General features: G+C 37.9%; 1 protein-coding gene across 1 annotated transcript in view; it reads left to right on the forward strand.

Moving 5' to 3' along the window:
• The window catches only part of LOC124788232 (probable DNA-directed RNA polymerases I and III subunit RPAC2), a 34,674-nt gene extending 17,146 nt beyond the window's left edge, over positions 1–17,528 (forward strand). Inside the window, exons 3-4 of the mRNA XM_047255414.1 lie at positions 17,020–17,176; positions 17,365–17,528. Of these exons, the coding sequence (XP_047111370.1) occupies positions 17,020–17,176; positions 17,365–17,394 (187 nt within the window). The 3' untranslated portion in view covers positions 17,395–17,528. The remainder of the gene's footprint in view (positions 1–17,019; positions 17,177–17,364) is intronic.
• The last annotated feature ends 556 nt before the right edge of the window (positions 17,529–18,084 follow it).

The raw sequence follows: 18,084 nt of genomic DNA on the forward strand, positions 1-18,084 counted from the left end.
AAATTGCAATGGAATATTATCGGAGAAAGGGGAAAACATATGGCACGAGAAAAATAAATAGTTACAAAATGTAGCAATAGATGGTGCTGTAAGCATTTTAATTTAATAGCGGTAGACTACAATAGACAAATGAATCGTATAACAATGCCTAAGGTGTATGTTTGATGTTAAACAAACTGTACACTCAGTGTGCATGGGTGTGCAGGTGTGAGACTGTTAGTTACGTAAGCCCATCCACCATGGTAAGGTCACATCACATTGGATGGGGAAAAATCGGTTTTTAATTGTCCTGAGGCCAAAAACTGCATAAAAAGCATCAATCATATTGGATTATTAAGCTCCTTGTGACTGTCGCAAAACATTTTCAGTATGCTGTCCACTGTTTCCTGAAATAAGTTAAAATTGAGAAACTGCATGTTCTACTACTGATTGAAGTGTCTGGGGTCATGTACAGAATGTGTTGCGCAATGCGTGCCTTCAGTGCAGCTAACTTTGCAGTCAGAACACTGAACACATCATCTTTCAGATAACCTTACAGCCAGAAGTCACATGGATTAAGATCAGGTGATCGGGATGGCCAGGCTGTAGAGAAATGGTGGCTGATAATTCCAGCTTTTCTGAAATGGCGCTTCAGCAGCTGCTTAACTGGATTTGCAATGTGCAGACGTGCACCATCTTCCATAAAAATGATCCCATCCACGCCACTGGAGAGTTGAAATGACATGGTTGCGCAAAAGACACTTATAGTGCTCACCATTGACGGTACAGGTAATGGGACCAGAAGCACCTGTCGCTTCGAAAAAATATGGCCCTATGATAAACGATGCTGTAAACCCGCACCACATGTCACCTTTTCAGGATGAAGTGGTACTGGTTGATTTTTGTGTGGATTTTCCGGTGCCCGTATTAGACAATTCTGTGTGTTGACACATCCTGTCAGATGGAACTGGGCTTTGTCTGTCCACAAAATCTTCCATGGCCAATCATTGTCCACTTCCATGCGAGCAAGAAATTCTAAAGCAATGGTCTCTCTTGCTGGCAGGTCAACAGGAAGCAACTCTTGCATGTGGGTAATTTTGAATGCATAGCAAAGAAGGTGGTTTCATAGCAAAAGAAGGTGGTTTCATAGCATTTTGTGCACTGTGCTCACAGGTGTGTCCGATGTTTGGACAATTCTCTGTGCACTACATGTTTACATGCTACCACTGATCTCCTCCTGCATTGCTGTGGCCACTGCTTCCACTGACGTCAAATCAATTCATTTCCTCCCTCTACCAGGTAGCACACCAAAAGAACCCATTTTTTTCGAATTTCCGGATCATTTTCTCCAGACCCATGGCAGTCATCACACCAACACCTGTATTCAAACCCTTAAGTGTCCGGAACTTCTGCAGAGCGACATGTGCACAGTCTTCATTCTTGTAATACAGCTTTACAAGCAGAGCATGATCCTGCATTGAGACAGTCATGGCGAATGTTGCAGACGCAAAGGAGGAAAAGCTGTGTACCCAGTGTGTTTATACCAACTTCAATGGGTGCTAATGACAGGTGTTTTCATTTATGTATTCTGATACATACAGTGCCATGTATTGATCAAGTTTCACACTATTTTTTTTCTACTGACATACGTTTTTCCCCATCTCCGATAATATTCCATCACAATTTGACGTCATTCTGACAAGTGGTAATTCTGTTTAGCTTAAGTTAGAGAGGTTTTACTACCTAAAGGTTATTTCTGGCTGTGTGATCAGAATATTATTATTATTATTTTCTCAGACGTTAAGCCTGGTTAAAAATGGAAAGTGAGACGGACCTTGATTAAGAGTCACTTCCTTTTAACTGTATGGTATGTGTTATATTGCATTTAGGAACTTTCGGGTAATTGATCATGTATCAATAATTACAGATTTCTGTAGTTGTATATATAAGTTTGGATGTAGCTGTATTGCATTGATGTACTGGTGGATATTGTGTGGTATGACTCCTGTAGTTGATAGTATAATTGGTATAATGTCAACTTTATCCTGATGCCACGTCCTGGACTTCCTCAGCCAGTTGGATGTATTTTTCAATTTTTTCTCCTGTTTTCTTTTGTATATTTGTTGTATTGGGTATGGATATTTCGATTAGTTGTGTTAATTTCTTCTTTTTATTGGTGAGTATGATGTCAGGTTTGTTATGTGGTGTTGTTTTATCTGTTATAATGGTTCTGTTCCAGTATAATTTGAATTCATCATTCTCCAGTACACTTTGTGGTGCATACTTGTATGTGGGAACGTGTTGTTTTATAAGTTTATGTTGTAAGGCAAGCTGTTGATGTATTATTTCTGCTACATTGTCATGTCTTCTGGAGTATTCTGTATTTGCTAGTATTGTACATCCGCTTGTGATGTGATCTAATGTTTCTATTTGTTGTTTGCAAAGTCTGCATTTATCTGTTGTGGTATTGGGATCTTTAATAATATGCTTGCTGTAATATCTGGTGTTTATTGTTTGATCCTGTATTGGAATCATGAATCCTTCCGTCTCACTGTATATATTGCCTTTTCTTAGCCATGTGTTGGATGCGTCTTGATCGATGTGTGACTGTGTTAGATGATACGGGTGCTTGCCATGTAGTGTTTTCTTTTTCCAATTTACTTTCTTCGTGTCTGTTGATGTTATGTGATCTAAAGGGTTGTAGAAGTGGTTATGAAATTGCAGTGGTGTAGCCGATGTATTTATATGAGGGATTGCTTTGTGTATTTTGCTAGTTTCTGCTCGTTCTAGAAAGAATTTTCTTAAATTGTCTACCTGTCCATAATGTAGGTTTTTATGTCAATAAATCCCCTTCCTCCTTCCTTTCTGCTTAATGTGAATCTTTCTGTTGCTGAATGTATGTGATGTATTCTATATTTGTGGCATTGTGATCGTGTAAGTGTATTGAGTGCTTCTAAGTCTGTGTTACTCCATTTCACTACTCCAAATGAGTAGGTCAATATTGGTATAGCATAAGTATTTATAGCTTTTGTCTTGCTTCATGCTGTCAATTCTGTTTTCAGTATTTTTGTTAGTCTTGTCTATATTTTTCTTTTAGTTCTTCTTTAATATTTGTATTATCTATTCCTATTTTTTGTCTGTATCCTATAATCTGTTTTTCCATCGCTTCTATGCAGTCGCTGTGGTTATCCTGTATGTAATCTTCTTGTTTAGTGTGTTTTCCCTTGACTATGCTATTTTTCTTACATTTGTCAGTTCCAAAAGCCATATTTATATCATTGCTGAATACTTCTGTTATCTTTAGTAATTGATTGAGTTGTTGATTTGTTGCTGCCAGTAGTTTTAAATCATCCATGTATAGCAAATGTGTGATTTTGTGTGGGTATGTTCCAGTAATATTGTATCCATAATTTGTATTATTTAGCATGTTGGATAGTGGGTTCAGGGCAAGGCAGAACCAGAAAGGACTTAATGAGTCTCCTTGGTATATTCCACGCTTAATCTGTATTGGTTGTGATGTGATATTATTTGAATTTGTTTGGATATTAAGTGTGGTTTTCCAATTTTTCATTACTATGTTTAGGAACTGCATCAATTTAGGATCCACTTTGTATATTTCCAATATTTGTAGTAACCATGAGTGGGGTACACTATCAAAAGCTTTTTGGTAATCAATGTATGCATAGTGTAGCGACCTTTGTTTAGTTTTAGCTTGATATGTCACCTCTGCATCTAGTATCAGTTGCTCTTTACATCCTCGTGCTCCTTTGCAACAGCCTTTTTGTTCTTCATTTATAATTTTGTTCTGTGTTGTATGTGTCATTAATTTGTGTGTAATTAGTGAAGTTAATATTTTGTATATTGTTGGTAGGCATGTTATGGGGCAATATTTAGCTGGGTTTGCTGTGTCTGCTTGATCTTTAGGTTTCAGATAAGTTATTCCATGTGTAAGTGTATCAGGGAATGTGTATGGGTCTGCAATGTAACTGTTAAATAATTTGGTTAGATGTGAATGTGTTGAGGTGAACTTCTTTAGCCAGAAATTTGCTATTTTATCTTTTCCAGGGGCTTTCCAATTGTGAGTAGAATTAATTGCTTGAGTGACTTCATGTTGCAAAATTATCACTTCAGGCATTTGTGGTATCATCTTGTATGTGTCTGTTTCTGCTTGTTGCTCCAGAAGTGTTCCATGTCTGTTATGTTTGGTGGATTGTCTATTTTAATGTGTGTGTTATCTATTGTCTGGTAAAATTTCTTTTGGTTTGTATTGAATGTTTGGTTTTGTTTCCTTCTATTTTCACTTTTTTGTATCTTCTAAGTCGTTTGGCCAATGCTTGTAACTTCTGCTTCTATTCATCTAATTGCTCTATCACTTCTTGTTGTGAGATTTTACCTAATCTTTTTAGTTTTTTTCCTGACATTTCATTTCTTATACATTGTGTTAGCTGTCAGATGTCTTTTCTCAGTTTTTCTATTCTGATCTGTAGCCCGTGTTGCCATGCTGGTTTTGTGGGTTTCTTCTGTGTGTTGGTTGGTTCTGATCTCTGCCTAGTGTGTATATTTAGTGTAGTGAGTGCTCCTATATAAACCAGTAGTTGTAACTCTTCCATAGTTGTGTTTTCATTTATTTTGTTGTGTATGATTGTGTTGATAGTTTTTATTGTTATTTCGACTTGTGGGTTATTTGGCGGTCTATGCAAGAATGGTCTAATGTCTGTATTTGTGTCTTTGTATTCTATATATGTCAGCTGAAATTTTTCTTCTATATCTAACATGTGTGTCACTTCGTGTTCTATTTGTGCTTGTTCTGGTAGCTGTCTTAAGATTTCGTTTTCCTCTGATTGTTTAATTGATCCGTGTTGTTCTTTGTTTGTTTGCTCTGGGATGTTTGAGTCCATTACTGTATTTTCTTCTTCTTCTGATTGCACATTATTTTGTTCCAGTATTTGTTGTACTTGTTGTTTGATGTTTTCTAATTCTGACTGGGGTATCCTGTTATTTTTTATTATTACACGGATCTGATCAGCTAGTCATTGTTCTGTTAAAAATTTTAATTCTGGGTATCTGGTAATAAATGTTGTGTATACTTGTGATCTGTATCCAGTTGTGTTGGTTCCTAAGTTTGTTGCTTGGTAATAGCAGAACATGAGGTGTCGGTTAACTTCATCTAACCATCTCATCCTCTGTCTTTGTTTTCCTTCTAGGGTGGTTGCAGGAAGCATATCCTGCAAAACACCTCTATTTGGATTTAAATCATTTTCCAATTGGCTAGCAGTGTCGTTACCATTGTGGGCGGGCATAGGGTTCAAGCGTCGTCCCCGACCATGACGGCGCTTGTCCGAGGCTTCTTTAGTTCTGTCCTGAACCAACTAATCACACTAAAAGGGGGGTTAGCTCTATTAGTGGTTTGTTCTTTTCGTCGCCTTTTACGACTGGCAGAACATACCGGAGGCCTATTCTTTTCCCGGGCCTCCACGGGGTTTATTATTACTATTATTATTATTACTAAGATCTGATAACTTTTTTCCTTTCTTAATTTCAGATTCACTTTTGAAATACAGAAGAGTCCCGTTAATCCGAACTAACTGAGACCGGACCTTGTTCGGATTACTGATTTGTTTGGATTAACCGGAATTATGGTGATGAGTTTCTAGAATTAAGTAGGTACACCATGGTTAAGTAGGTACACCATGGTAACAGTGGGAATAAGTGTGGAAACGACTCACTCTCACTTCCTGCACTTGTTGTTGTGCATTGTTGAGACCTTTGTAGTGTCTGGGTCAGTGCATTGCCAGTTGGCTTGCAAAGCGCTTGGTTATGTTACTTATCGATTGCTGGCACGCTCAACAGTTGTATTGTATTCATTCAGATGTAGTGGTGTACGTATTTTTGTCACGAGTAAATGGAAACATACAACGTTAACTCTCAAAGAAAAACTGAATGCTTTGAAATGGATAGACAATGGTGAGAATGTATCTAAAGCAGCAGTGGAACTGGGTATTGGTAAAGCAATCATTTGTGATTGGAAGAACAACAGAGTGAAGCTTGAACAGTCCTGTGCAACGTCTTCGGGGAAAAACACTCGAAATTCGGCAGACTTTGAAACCGTCCCAGTATGATAAAGTGGATGAAGATCTTTCCTCTTGGTTTACTCAGGAAAGGGAAAGGGGAACTCCTTTGAGTGGAGCGCTGGTTCAGGAAAAGGCTTTTTACCTGAACAAGTTAATGAATGGTGATGAGTCTTTTAGTGCAAGTACGGGTTGGTTGGACAGATTCGAAAAAGGTCTTGGAATCCGTCGGCTAACAATTACTGGATAGAAGCTTTCTTCTGGCTGTGATGCAGCAAAGGAATACTTGGGTGAGTTTGAAAAAATAAGAGAGGGAAAGTATTCACTCCAACAAATTCATAACACTGATGAGACTGGCCTTAATTTTAGGGCATTGCCAACAAAAAGCCTGACATGAAAAGCAGAAGACCGTGCTCCTGGTTTTAAAATATGCAAAGATTGTGTTACTTTATTAACGTGCAGCAACGCTGCAGGTAATACAAGCTGCCTTTAATATTGATTGGCAAATCTGCTAGGCCCAGAGCTTTTAAAAACTGCAACATGAAGTCCCTGCCCGTATAATATCGCAGCCAGAAAAGAGTATGGATCGGTGTTAAGCTGTTCAAAGAATGATTTCACGGCCAGTTTGTTCCCTCTGTTCGATAGTTTTCTAAGGAAAATCATCTGTTTCCCCATGCAATCCTTTTGATTGATAACGCGCCATCTCACCCCAGCACTGAGGAATTATGTGATGGTGAAATTGTGCCAAAGGTTTTGCCGCCAAATGTCACACCACTTCTACAACCGATGAACCGGGGTGTACTGCAAACATTAAAACTGCTTTCCAGAAAACAATTTTTAAGAATGCTGATCTATGATCATAGCATTCCTTTAGTGGACAAAATAAGACCGATGTGGAAGGATGATGTTTATTGGGTCACTGAGGCATGGCAGAATATTTCGGAAAATACTCTGAGAAAATGTGGAGAAAACTGTGGACATCTCTTGATTTTCAAGACAATCTACTTGAAAATGAAGAGGAAAATCTACTACAAATGATAGACAATCCCTGGATGTGAAGAAGCTAGTGAAGGAGATGTAAATGAATGGATGGCAGCAGCATGGCATGTGTGGAGAACCTTACTGACACTGATTTAGTTGCTGTCCGCCCCTGGTAGCTGTGGGGTCAGCACAACAGAATGTTATAAATAATGGCCCGGGTTCAATTCCCGGCTGGGTCGGAGATTTTCTCTGCTCGGGGACTGGGTGTTGTGTTGTCCTTCTCATTATCCTTTCATCCCAATCGACACGCAAGTCGCCATAGTGGTGTCAACTTGAAAGACTTGCACCAGGGAATGGTGTACCCGACAGGAGGACCTAGCCCCACAGCATTTTCATTTCCATTTAGTTGCTGCTGTGACTCAAGATCAGGAAGAAGTGGACTGCTGTGATAGAAGTGACAACCTGAAAGCGACAAAGGAGAGCTGGTGCCACACAGTGACACAGCAGAAGCCCTAGATATTGCACTATGTTATTTGGAGCAATAGCCCACAGCTACACATGCTGATTTGATGTTTATGAGACAATGGCGCAACTATGCATTGTATAACAGACTGTCTTCATTACGCCAAAAAACAATGAGGTTTGCTCATCTAAAAAGAAGGAATAAAATGTCCGCTGTATTTTAGTAAGTTTGACAGCTTTTTTTTTCATTGTTATGCATTGTTTAAACATAATTTTTTCTTGCCAATTTTTCTAATACATGTTCACTGTACTGTGGAAGTTAAAATAGTGTATACGCACAGCAGTTTATCGCACAGTTTTCCATACTTAGACTAACATTTTTCGTGTTCGGATTAACCGAACATTGGGATTACCGGGGTTCAGGTTAGCGGGACTCTGCTGTACTGTTTTTAAGGCTCAAACCAAAGTTGGTGCAAAGCTTTCACTTAAGTGGTTTTTGTAATATTTTTCTAACAATCAAAGAAAAGTCTGCAATAGTCAATGGAAACTAAAGAAACCTATTTTTGAAATAATTTAGAAATTATTCTGAAAACTGACATGAGTTTCTGCCTGTACGGTCACCGTGATCCCACTTAACTAATGGGCAAGAAGGGGAAAAGGTTTTAATACAAGTACAGGAACAAATTTTAACATAAAAAATAATTCTTATTTAACCAAATGTTCTTATACCAAGTTACAGCAAGCTACGATGCAGTGAATAATTCACTGATGGCCAGCAAAATTGATCATCAAATAGAAGCTAACCAAGAAGTGAAGTTTGTGAGAAATCGGTTATGTTGGCTTTGTCATTGATAATCAACCACAAAAACTAAAGTTTTACTATGGCATGACTACATAAATTATTCTGTGAGAAATAATAAATTATTATAAATGACGAGAGGTATAGCAAAGAGCAGCAAAAGTACAAAAATTGTAATTCAGCTCATATATAATGAATGGGTTCATGTTGAATCACATCTTATATGAATTTTGTGATATCAGTTTAAACTATTGTCCTGCAGTTTCATAGAGGGATATCTTTAGATGAAATTGTATAGGGCTTCATGGCTAGTTGTAAATCAGGATCAGTTTGATTTTGTCCAAGAGTTCATCATGATGTTTTGCCTTTTCTTCCGGTTCTATTAAATCACTGTCAGGGATAGTGCTTGCATCAGCAGCCAGCTCAATTTGATATGTACGTGAAATTTTAGTTTTCAGAGCCCCAGCTGCAGATTCCAATTTTTGTTTGGCTGCTGCATACCAACTGTGCTGAGCAACTAAATGCAGCTTTGCAGGAGATTCTCCTAAGCTAGTATTGAGCACAGATTTTTCAGGAGTCTGCACCTTCATATTACTGTCTTTTATATAGTCTGGTGATGAGTTGCCACTTGTTTGTTTTTCGTTAATTAGTTTGATACAGGTTGGGCACATTTTCTCCCCAGCAATAATGCTAAAGCCTCTCATTTTGAAGGTCTTTGCCTTTTCTAAACTAATTTCATGCAATCCAGATGAAACAGATCGTTTACGGTGCTTGAAGGGATCACAGCAAATTTTCTTATTCAGAGAGAATCTGCGCAGGTACCTGTCTTTGTGTTTAACAAACACACATGAAACATTTAAATCACAGTATGAATGACTGTTGCTTCTCCATAATAAAAGTTCTTGTTCTTCACTGCTCAGTTCATTCGCACAAGCCAGGGCAGTATCACATATATCTTGCAGGTACTGTCCAAGTAAACACTGCCTACTTGTACTTTCCATACTGCTTCAGTCATAAAACCAAGATTTGTCGTAAATAATTCAAAAGATGATTGGTGTAACCTAAAAAGTAATTAAACAATGAAAAATTATTCTACCCATTGTTTCATTACAAAAGTATTCCACATTATTATTGTAACATTAGGGGACTTACTTTTGTTTTGGAATGAATAGTTAAAAACTGCAGCAGTTGAATTTTTAACCAATAATTGACTCTGGGTACAGCTCAGTACAAGAGCTTAGAACTGCATGCTCAGTGAACACATGATTAAAAACAAAGGAACTGGATAATGCAATACATGTAGTGGCAATAAAACAGTGTTCTCAGATATGATTTGTTCCTTGGGAAATCCAGTGTAGCCAACTTGAGCAATTTAGTGGTGACATGGTAGTCATGAGTTAGCAATTTCAATATTTCTTTTATAATAACATTGTTTTTCGCACTTCCCTTTATTTCTACACACTGGTGCTTTTTGTGTGACATAATGGGATATTTATAATAATACTGTAAAAGTTTCAAAGGTATCTATGAAGGTGCAATACCTTAAAAAAAATTATAATGTCCATGCATGGATCTTGTTTAAAAGAAATTATTTACAATTTTTTCTGACATGTAGATGATGGATATTCACTACAAGAAGCATGACTATAAAAATATAAACCTTCCTCTTTAACAAAAAAAAAAAAAAAAGGTTCAAGGTTCCACTGCAAAAACTGTAGGAAGTATTTCACTTTTAAATTATAAAGGAGCTCATGTATGAAAGACTGAATTCCTGAATCTGTATAACTTCTTTTTTATCATAAGTGATAAAGTAATTGACCTGCAACATTTACATTTCGGAAATGTGAATATATCTAGGTAAAATTTCACTACCCAAAATTTCAAGGATTTGCGTGACTATGGGTGTCATTTCCTAAAATTTCTGTGTTTGAGATTTCAAGGCCAGGGTGATACTTGATCAGAGGCATGCTGGACGGTGGCTGGTCAGCAGGTTTACTGGTGCAAAAGGAGCAAATGGCATGGGAGATTTGTTCATGGATGAATTCAATTGGATATTATCAGGAGGACGTCGTTATCAGGAGAAACAAAACTGGCGTTCTACGGATCGGAGCGTGGAATGTCAGATCCCTTAATCGAGTGGGTAGGTTAGAAAATTTAAAAAGGGAAATGGATAGGTTAAACTTAGATATAGTAGGAATTAGTGACGTTCGCTGGCAGGAGGAACAAGACTTTTGGTCAGGAATACGGGGTTATAAATACAAAATCAAATAGGGGTAATGCAGGAGTTGGTTTAATAATGAATAAAAAAATAGGATCGCGGGTAAGCTACTACAAACAGCATAGTGAATGCATTATTGTGGCCAAGATAGACACAAAGCCCACGCCTACTACAGTAGTACAAGTTTATATGCCAACTAGCTCTGCAGATGACGAAGAAATTGATGAAATGTATGAGAAATAAAAGAAATTATTCAGATAGTGAAGGGAGATGAAAATTTAATAGTAATGGGTGACTGGAATTCGGTAGTAGGAAAAGGGAGAGAAGGAAATGTAGTACGTGAATATGGATTGGGGCTAAGAAATGAAAGAGGAAGCCGCCTGGTAGAATTATGCACAGAGCATAAGTTAATCATAGCTAACACTTGGTTTAAGAATCATGAAAGAAGGTTGTATACATGGAAGAATCCTGGAGATACTAAAAGGTATCAGATTATATAATGGTAAGACAGAGATTTAGGAACCAGATTTTAAATTGTAAGACATTTCCAGGGGCAGATGTGGACTCTGACCACAATCTATTGGTTATGACCTGTAGATTAAAACTGAAGAAACTGCTAAAAGGTGGGAATTTAAGGAGATGGTACCTGGATAAACTGAAAGAACCAGAGGTTGCACAGAGTTTCAGGGAGAGCATAAGGGAACAATTGACAGGAATGGGGGAAAGAAATACAGTAGAAGAAGAATGGGTAGCTTTGAGGGATGAAGTAGTGAAGGCAGCAGAGGATCAAGTAGGTAAAAAGACGAGGGCTAGTAGAAATCCTTGGGTAACACAAGAAATATTGAATTTAATTGATGAAAGGAGAAAATATAAAAATGCAGTAAATGAAGCAGGCAAAAAGGAATACAAACGTCAAAAAAATGAGATCGACAGGAAGTGCAAAATGGCTAAGCAGGCATGGCTAGAGGACAAATGTAAGGATGTAGAGGCTTATCTCACTAGGGGTAAGATAGATTCTGCCTACAGGAAAATTAGAGAGACCTTTGGAGAAAAGAGAACCACTTGTATGAATATCAAGAGCTCAGATGGAAACCCAGTTCTAAGCAAAGAAGGGAAAGCAGAAAGGTGGAAGGAGTATATAGAGGGTCTATACAAGGGCGATGTACTTGAGGACAATATTATGGGAATGGAAGAGGATGTAGATGAAGATGAAATGGGAGATACGATACTGTGTGAAGAGTTTGATAGAGCACTGAAAGACCTGAGTCGAAACAAGGCCCCGGGAGTAGACAACATTCCATTAGAACTATTGACGGCCTTGGGAGAGCCAGTCCTGACAAAACTCTACCATCTGGTGAGCAAGATGTATGAGACAGCCGAAGTACCCTCAGACTTCAAGAAGAATATAATAATTCCAATCCCAAAGAAAGCAGGTGCTGACAGATGTGAAAATTACCGAACAATCAGTTTAATAAGTCACAGCTGCAAAATACTAACGCGAATTCTTTACAGACGAATGGAAAAACTAGTATAAGCTGACCTCGGGGAAGATCAGTTTGGATTCTGTAGAAATATTGGAACACGTGAGGCAATGCTGACTCTACGACTTATCCTAGAAGCTAGGTTAAGGAAAGGCAAACCTACGTTTCTAGCATTTGTAGATTTAGAGAAAGCTTTTGACAATGTTGACTGGAATACTCTTTCAAATTCTAAAGGTGGCAGGGGTAAAATACAGGGAGCGAAAGGCTATTTACAATTTGTACAGAAACCAGATGGCTGTTATAAGGGTCGAGGGACATGAAAGGGAAGCAGTGGTTATGAAGGGAGTGAGACAGGGTTGTAGCCTCTCCCCGATGTTGTTCAATCTGTATATTGAGCAAGCAGTAAAGGAAACGAAACAAAAATTCGGAGTAGGTATTAAGATCCATGGAGAAGAAATAAAAACTTTGAGGTTCGCCGATGACATTGTAATTCTGTCAGAGACAGCAAAGGACTTGGAAGAGCAGTTGAACAGAATGGATAGTGTCTTGAAAGGAGGGTATAAGATGAACATCAACAAAAGCAAAATGAGGATAATGGAATGTAGTCGAATTAAGTCGGGTGATGCTGAGGGAATTAGATTAGGAAATGAGACACTTAAATAGTAAAGGAGTTTTGCTATTTGGGGAGCAAAATAACTGATGATGGTCGAAGTAGAGAAGATATAAAATGTAGACTGACAATAGCAAGGAAAGCGTTTCTGATGAAGAGAAATTTGTTAACATCGAGTATAGATTTAAGTGTCAGGAAGTCGTTTCTGAAAGTATTTGTATGGAGTGTAGCCTTGTATGGAAGTGAAACATGGACGATAAATAGTTTGGACAAGAAGAGAATAGAAGCTTTCGAAATGTGGTGCTACAGAAGAATGCTTAAGAGTAGATGGGTAGATCACATGACTAATGAGGAGGTATTGAATAGAATTGGGGAGAAGAGGAGTTTGTGGCACAACTTGACTAGAAGAAGGGATCGGTTGGTAGGACATGTTCTGAGGCATCAAGGGATCACAAATTTAGCATTGGAGGGCAGCGTGGACGGTACAAATCGTAGAGGGAGACCAAGAGATGAATACACTAAACAGATTCAGAAGGATGTAGGTTGCAGTAGGTACTGGGAGATGAAGCAGCTTGCACAGTATAGAGTAAAATGGAGAGCTGCATCAAACCAGTCTCAGGACTGAAGACCACAACAACAACAACATTATCTGTCAGTAAAGGCTGGTAAGTTTATTGGTACATTTTGACAACTCCTGCTTTCCACTGCAGATGTGACAACCTCAGGTGGCGAGGCTGTGAGGAAGAGACTTTCTGACATGGTGTAGGTCTCAGCTGCCAAAGTGGCAATACTGCTTTTGATTTGAGCTCTTGATATGGACAGGTTTTTTTATGAAGCCAACTGAGAAGTGGAGATAGACATCGAGGAAAGTGGTTCGATGGGTTGAGGAGGACCAGATGAAGCATATTTTGGAAGAGGTGTTGAGGTTACGGTGGAAAGAGCAAAGGTTGTGCTCGTGAGTCCAGATCATGAAAATATTATCAGTGTGTCAGAACAAGAAAAGAGGTTTTAGGTGACTAGATAAGGAGTCCTCCTCCAGATGGCCCATAAAAAATTTAGCATAGAATGGTGTCGTGTGAGTACCCATGGCAGTACCATGGATTTGTTTGTAGATTTGGCCTTAGAAAGTGAAATAATTGTGGGTCAGGATGTGGTTGGTGGGGAGGATTAGGAAAGAGGAGACAACACAAATTAGAAAGTCATCTGTCGAAAGACCTGCCTCTTTCCTACTACCTCCTCCTTGCTCTCTTCACTACCCTGTACCCACCTCCATCTGTTCAGGCATCTGCTTTCAGTAATTAAGAATCTGTAATCACATGTGAATGGTACGCTATTGCTACAAAAAGAACTAGTGCACGAAAGTTATTGTGTATGCTGTTTTCTGTCAAGCGTTCCTGTGCTCCACGAATTGATCCACTTTAGATGAGTGGATCCTTTTAGTTAATGATTTTTGTGTGTGCCATTATGGTCTTTCATACTAGTTTTGAATTTCCTTACACAGTGTTTGCCATGATACACAATTTATGTGTCATCTAAAACAAGTCAGTAACGTATGTGATTTTGGAAGTCTGACAGCAAAATACTCGCCACTCTAGAGAAATCGGGTGCAGGAGTTTGGATCTTAACCAGTGAAACAGTATTTCCTGTCTATACCTTGGTTATTTTTATTCTGATCTGTTGTTGTTGTTGTTGTTGTTGTGGTATTCAGTCCTGAGACTGGTTTGATGCAGCTCTCCATGCTACTCTATCCTGTGCAAGCTTCTTCATCTCCCAGTACCTACTGCAACCTACATCCTTCTGAGTCTGCTTAGTGTATTCATCCCTTGGTCTCCCTCTATGATTTTTACCCTCCACGCTGCCCTCCAACACTAAATTGGTGATCCCTTGATGCCTCAGAACATGTCCTACCAACCGATCCCTTCTTCTGGTCAAGTTGTGCCACAAACTTCTCTTCTCCCCAGTCCTATTCAATACTTCCTCATTAGTTATGTGATCTACCCATCTAATCTTCAGCATTCTTCTGTAGCACCACATTTCGAAAGCTTCTATTCTCTTCTTGTCCAAACTATTTATCGTCCATGTTTCACTTCCATACATGGCTACACTCCATACAAATACTTTCAGAAACGACTTCCTGACACTTAAATCTATACTCGATGTTAACAAATTTCTCTTCTTGAGAAACGCTTTCCTTGCCATTGCAAGTCTACATTTTATATCCTCTCTACTTCGACCATCATCAGTTATTTTGCTCCCCAAATAGCAAAACTCCTTTACTACTTTAAGTGTCTCATTTCCTAATCTAATTCCCTCAGCATCACCCGACTTAATTCGACTACATTCCATTATCCTCGTTTTGCATTTGATGATGTTCATCTTATATCCTCCTTTCAAGGCACTGGCCATTCCATTTAACTGCTCTTCCAAGTCCTTTGCTCTCTCTGACAGAATTACAATGTCATCGGCAAACCTCAAAGTTTTTATTTCTTCTCCATGGATTTGAATACCTACTCCGAATTTTTCTTTTGTTTCCTTTACTGCTTTATACCTTGGTTATTTTTATTCTGATCTATAATACTGTATCTATATTTTGTTGGAAGCCACAGTATGGTAGGAAGCAATAGTCTTCTTCCCCATAGTGAGCAAGATGTCTCTGAAAAATCTCCTACTGGATATGCATATGCATCTATTTCATGATAAAGTTCTCATTTATTATTACATGTCTGCTCTGAGGGGTGATTGATATTACTGAGAACACTCTTAAAATTTCAAACTGTGCCTTGAGTATGGTGAGTGTTAGGGGGTTTCATATCCCATTTCTTCCCTCTTCACAGTGGCTTAGGTCAACCAACCACAAACCAGTTATTCCTTATGTATAAGATCATTGAAGTAACAGTTAAAAGTTAGTTGCTCTTGATGAAAATGACAGTGACTGTTGCTGAAAGAGAGAGATTTTACCCTAATGTGAAACAAGAAAACAACCCAGAAAAATGTTACATATGTATTAAGTTACTTTCAGAGAAAAAATTGCTATTTTGAGACTGAATTTTATTAAACTGTTTACATTATCAATATGTAAAAACAACAGTAGTTTATGTAGTATGTAGTAGTATGTATTAAGTTACTTTCAGAGAAAAAAATTGCTATTTTGAGACTGAATTTTATTAAACTGTTTACATTATCGATATGTAAAAACAACAGTAGTTTATGGTAGCAAGTATATGTTTTATTCAGTGACTGGTTTCAATAGTGATGATCATCTTCAGATTGACCTGTATCCTTGAAGTTAACAGAAGATGCAAATAAAATATGTAGCCTTAATTGGTATTGTCACATGATATAAAAACCATGATAAAATTATGGCAAACACATGTGCCCATAATATAGTCCTATATTACAGGCTGAGTGTGTTTCTCATAATTTTATCATGTTTTTCATGCCACACGAAAGTGCTGATCAAGGCTGTATATTATATTTACCATTTTTGTTCATGCAGGATGCAGATAAATCTGAAGATGATCATTACAATTGAAACCAGTCATTGAATAAAACATGTACTTGCGATTATAGATTGTTGTGGTTCCCACTTGTTGCCAAACTTTGGATCACTATTATCTTTAAAGTGACCATATCACCCCTCATCATGTTTATTTTATAACTGTAATCATAAAATATTGAAAACTGTAATCATAAAATATTGAAATTTGCTTTATACTGTAGGACTCAACGAAAATGGAAGCAGGTCATGGGAACCGCTTTTCAATTATGGATTATTGCTAGCAATACAGAATCAACCAATTACCAAATTACAGCTCAATTCCAAAACAAACAAAATTATTGTAGATCACGTTATTGTCTTTACAGAAGAAAACTTTGCTAGGTATCTGCGTCATTAGTCACCGAGATTGCTTCTCATGTACATACACTTTTCTTAAATTCAAGAGCGTGTGTTGGTTAATCAAAGTAATGCAATGTAACAAAAATTACTGATTACTATAGTCAGAGTCACGAACGACCGCGGTTCACACAGTTCAAGGCACAGATAGGGTTCACATAGTTGCTGGTTCCAAGCAACAGTTGCAATATGCTCGTACCCATTTTCTGTGCGTTGAAGAAAGCAGGTGTCCTGCAAATTGCTTGCTTATGTAGAGTTGCTTGCCTACGTCCAATATCAGTGATGACAGCTTTGCAACTAAGAGAATAAAAGTTCACTAAGTAACATGGTACAATCATTTTTAAGGCTCACATTGACTAAGACATTCACAGCATAGCTCTAAGAACACTACTGAACTCTCACTGGCTGTCAGTGAATGCTTGATGTAGGTGTGCAGGACAACCTTAAACTCACCTGCCATCGTTTGTGACTCCAACTGTAGTGGCTTCTAACCAAATGAATGCTAATGGATGTATGTATTGTTTAGTCCAGAGGTCCTTTTCTGTGGGTACACAATACCTCATCCAGCAGAAACAAAGATGCATTTCAGGATTCAAACAAATGGACCACGAGCTGCTGATATTCTGAAAAAGGGCATTGAGGATTTGGAAAAGGTGTGTGACCACATATTGGAAGTGTTTCAGGTAATTAATTAATAATAATTAAAATTTGTTGTCAGATGTCTCCCCCTTTTGCAGTGATAGCTGTTAATGTGTTATGTTTGAAATATTAAAGTTCTTAGTTACTAATGTGGGAGATATATCCTTATAAGAAATTCAGAGGAATTTTCTGTTGTACATAGTCGTATTATGAGCGTTCTTTTCATTTGCAGGCAGAAATGGAAGAGTTTAAAGCACCCTGAAACAAATTCTTTGACGTTTTTCAGAAGTCATTGTGTAATGAGATACTATTTATGGAACCATAATTGGTTACATTTGTAATGTTTTGTACTATGAATTTTTTATTATTTTGAAATAAAATATGTTTGATACTTTATATGTAATGTATCTTATTGTATTGTCTGCAGTTGTTTGTGATGCTCATTATCAGAATTCATATATTAAAAAAAATAGGGATGATCAAAAAGTTTCCATTGGAATGTGTTGTTGCAGCAAATATGCAATGTAGTGTGACTCAGATGCGGGTAAATAAGCACTGACATGTAGTCAAAGAATTGGTGTGGCATTTGTGTCTTGACGTGTGTGCGGTTAATGTGGAAACATGAATTATCGTGATAGTGATATTGTTACCAAATGCATCCAGACAGGACCAACGTGGTGTTATTCTTTTGTTGGCTGCTGAAGGACAAACACTGGTAGACACCCATCAGAGAATGAGGAATTTGTATGAGGCAGCATGTCTATTGAAAACCACCATTATGGAATGGGTGCTGCTGCTTTACAATAACACATGTTCGCATATTGCAAATGTAACTGCAAAACTTACGCAAACTCAAGTGGGAGACACTCGAGCACCTGGCCTATAGTCCTGGTCTCTCCCCTTGTGATTATTACACCCTCAGTCCCTTAAAAATGACCTTGAAGTGTTGACG

This window comes from Schistocerca piceifrons, chromosome 3, assembly GCF_021461385.2.
Source record: "Schistocerca piceifrons isolate TAMUIC-IGC-003096 chromosome 3, iqSchPice1.1, whole genome shotgun sequence".
NCBI lineage: Eukaryota > Metazoa > Arthropoda > Insecta > Orthoptera > Acrididae > Schistocerca > Schistocerca piceifrons.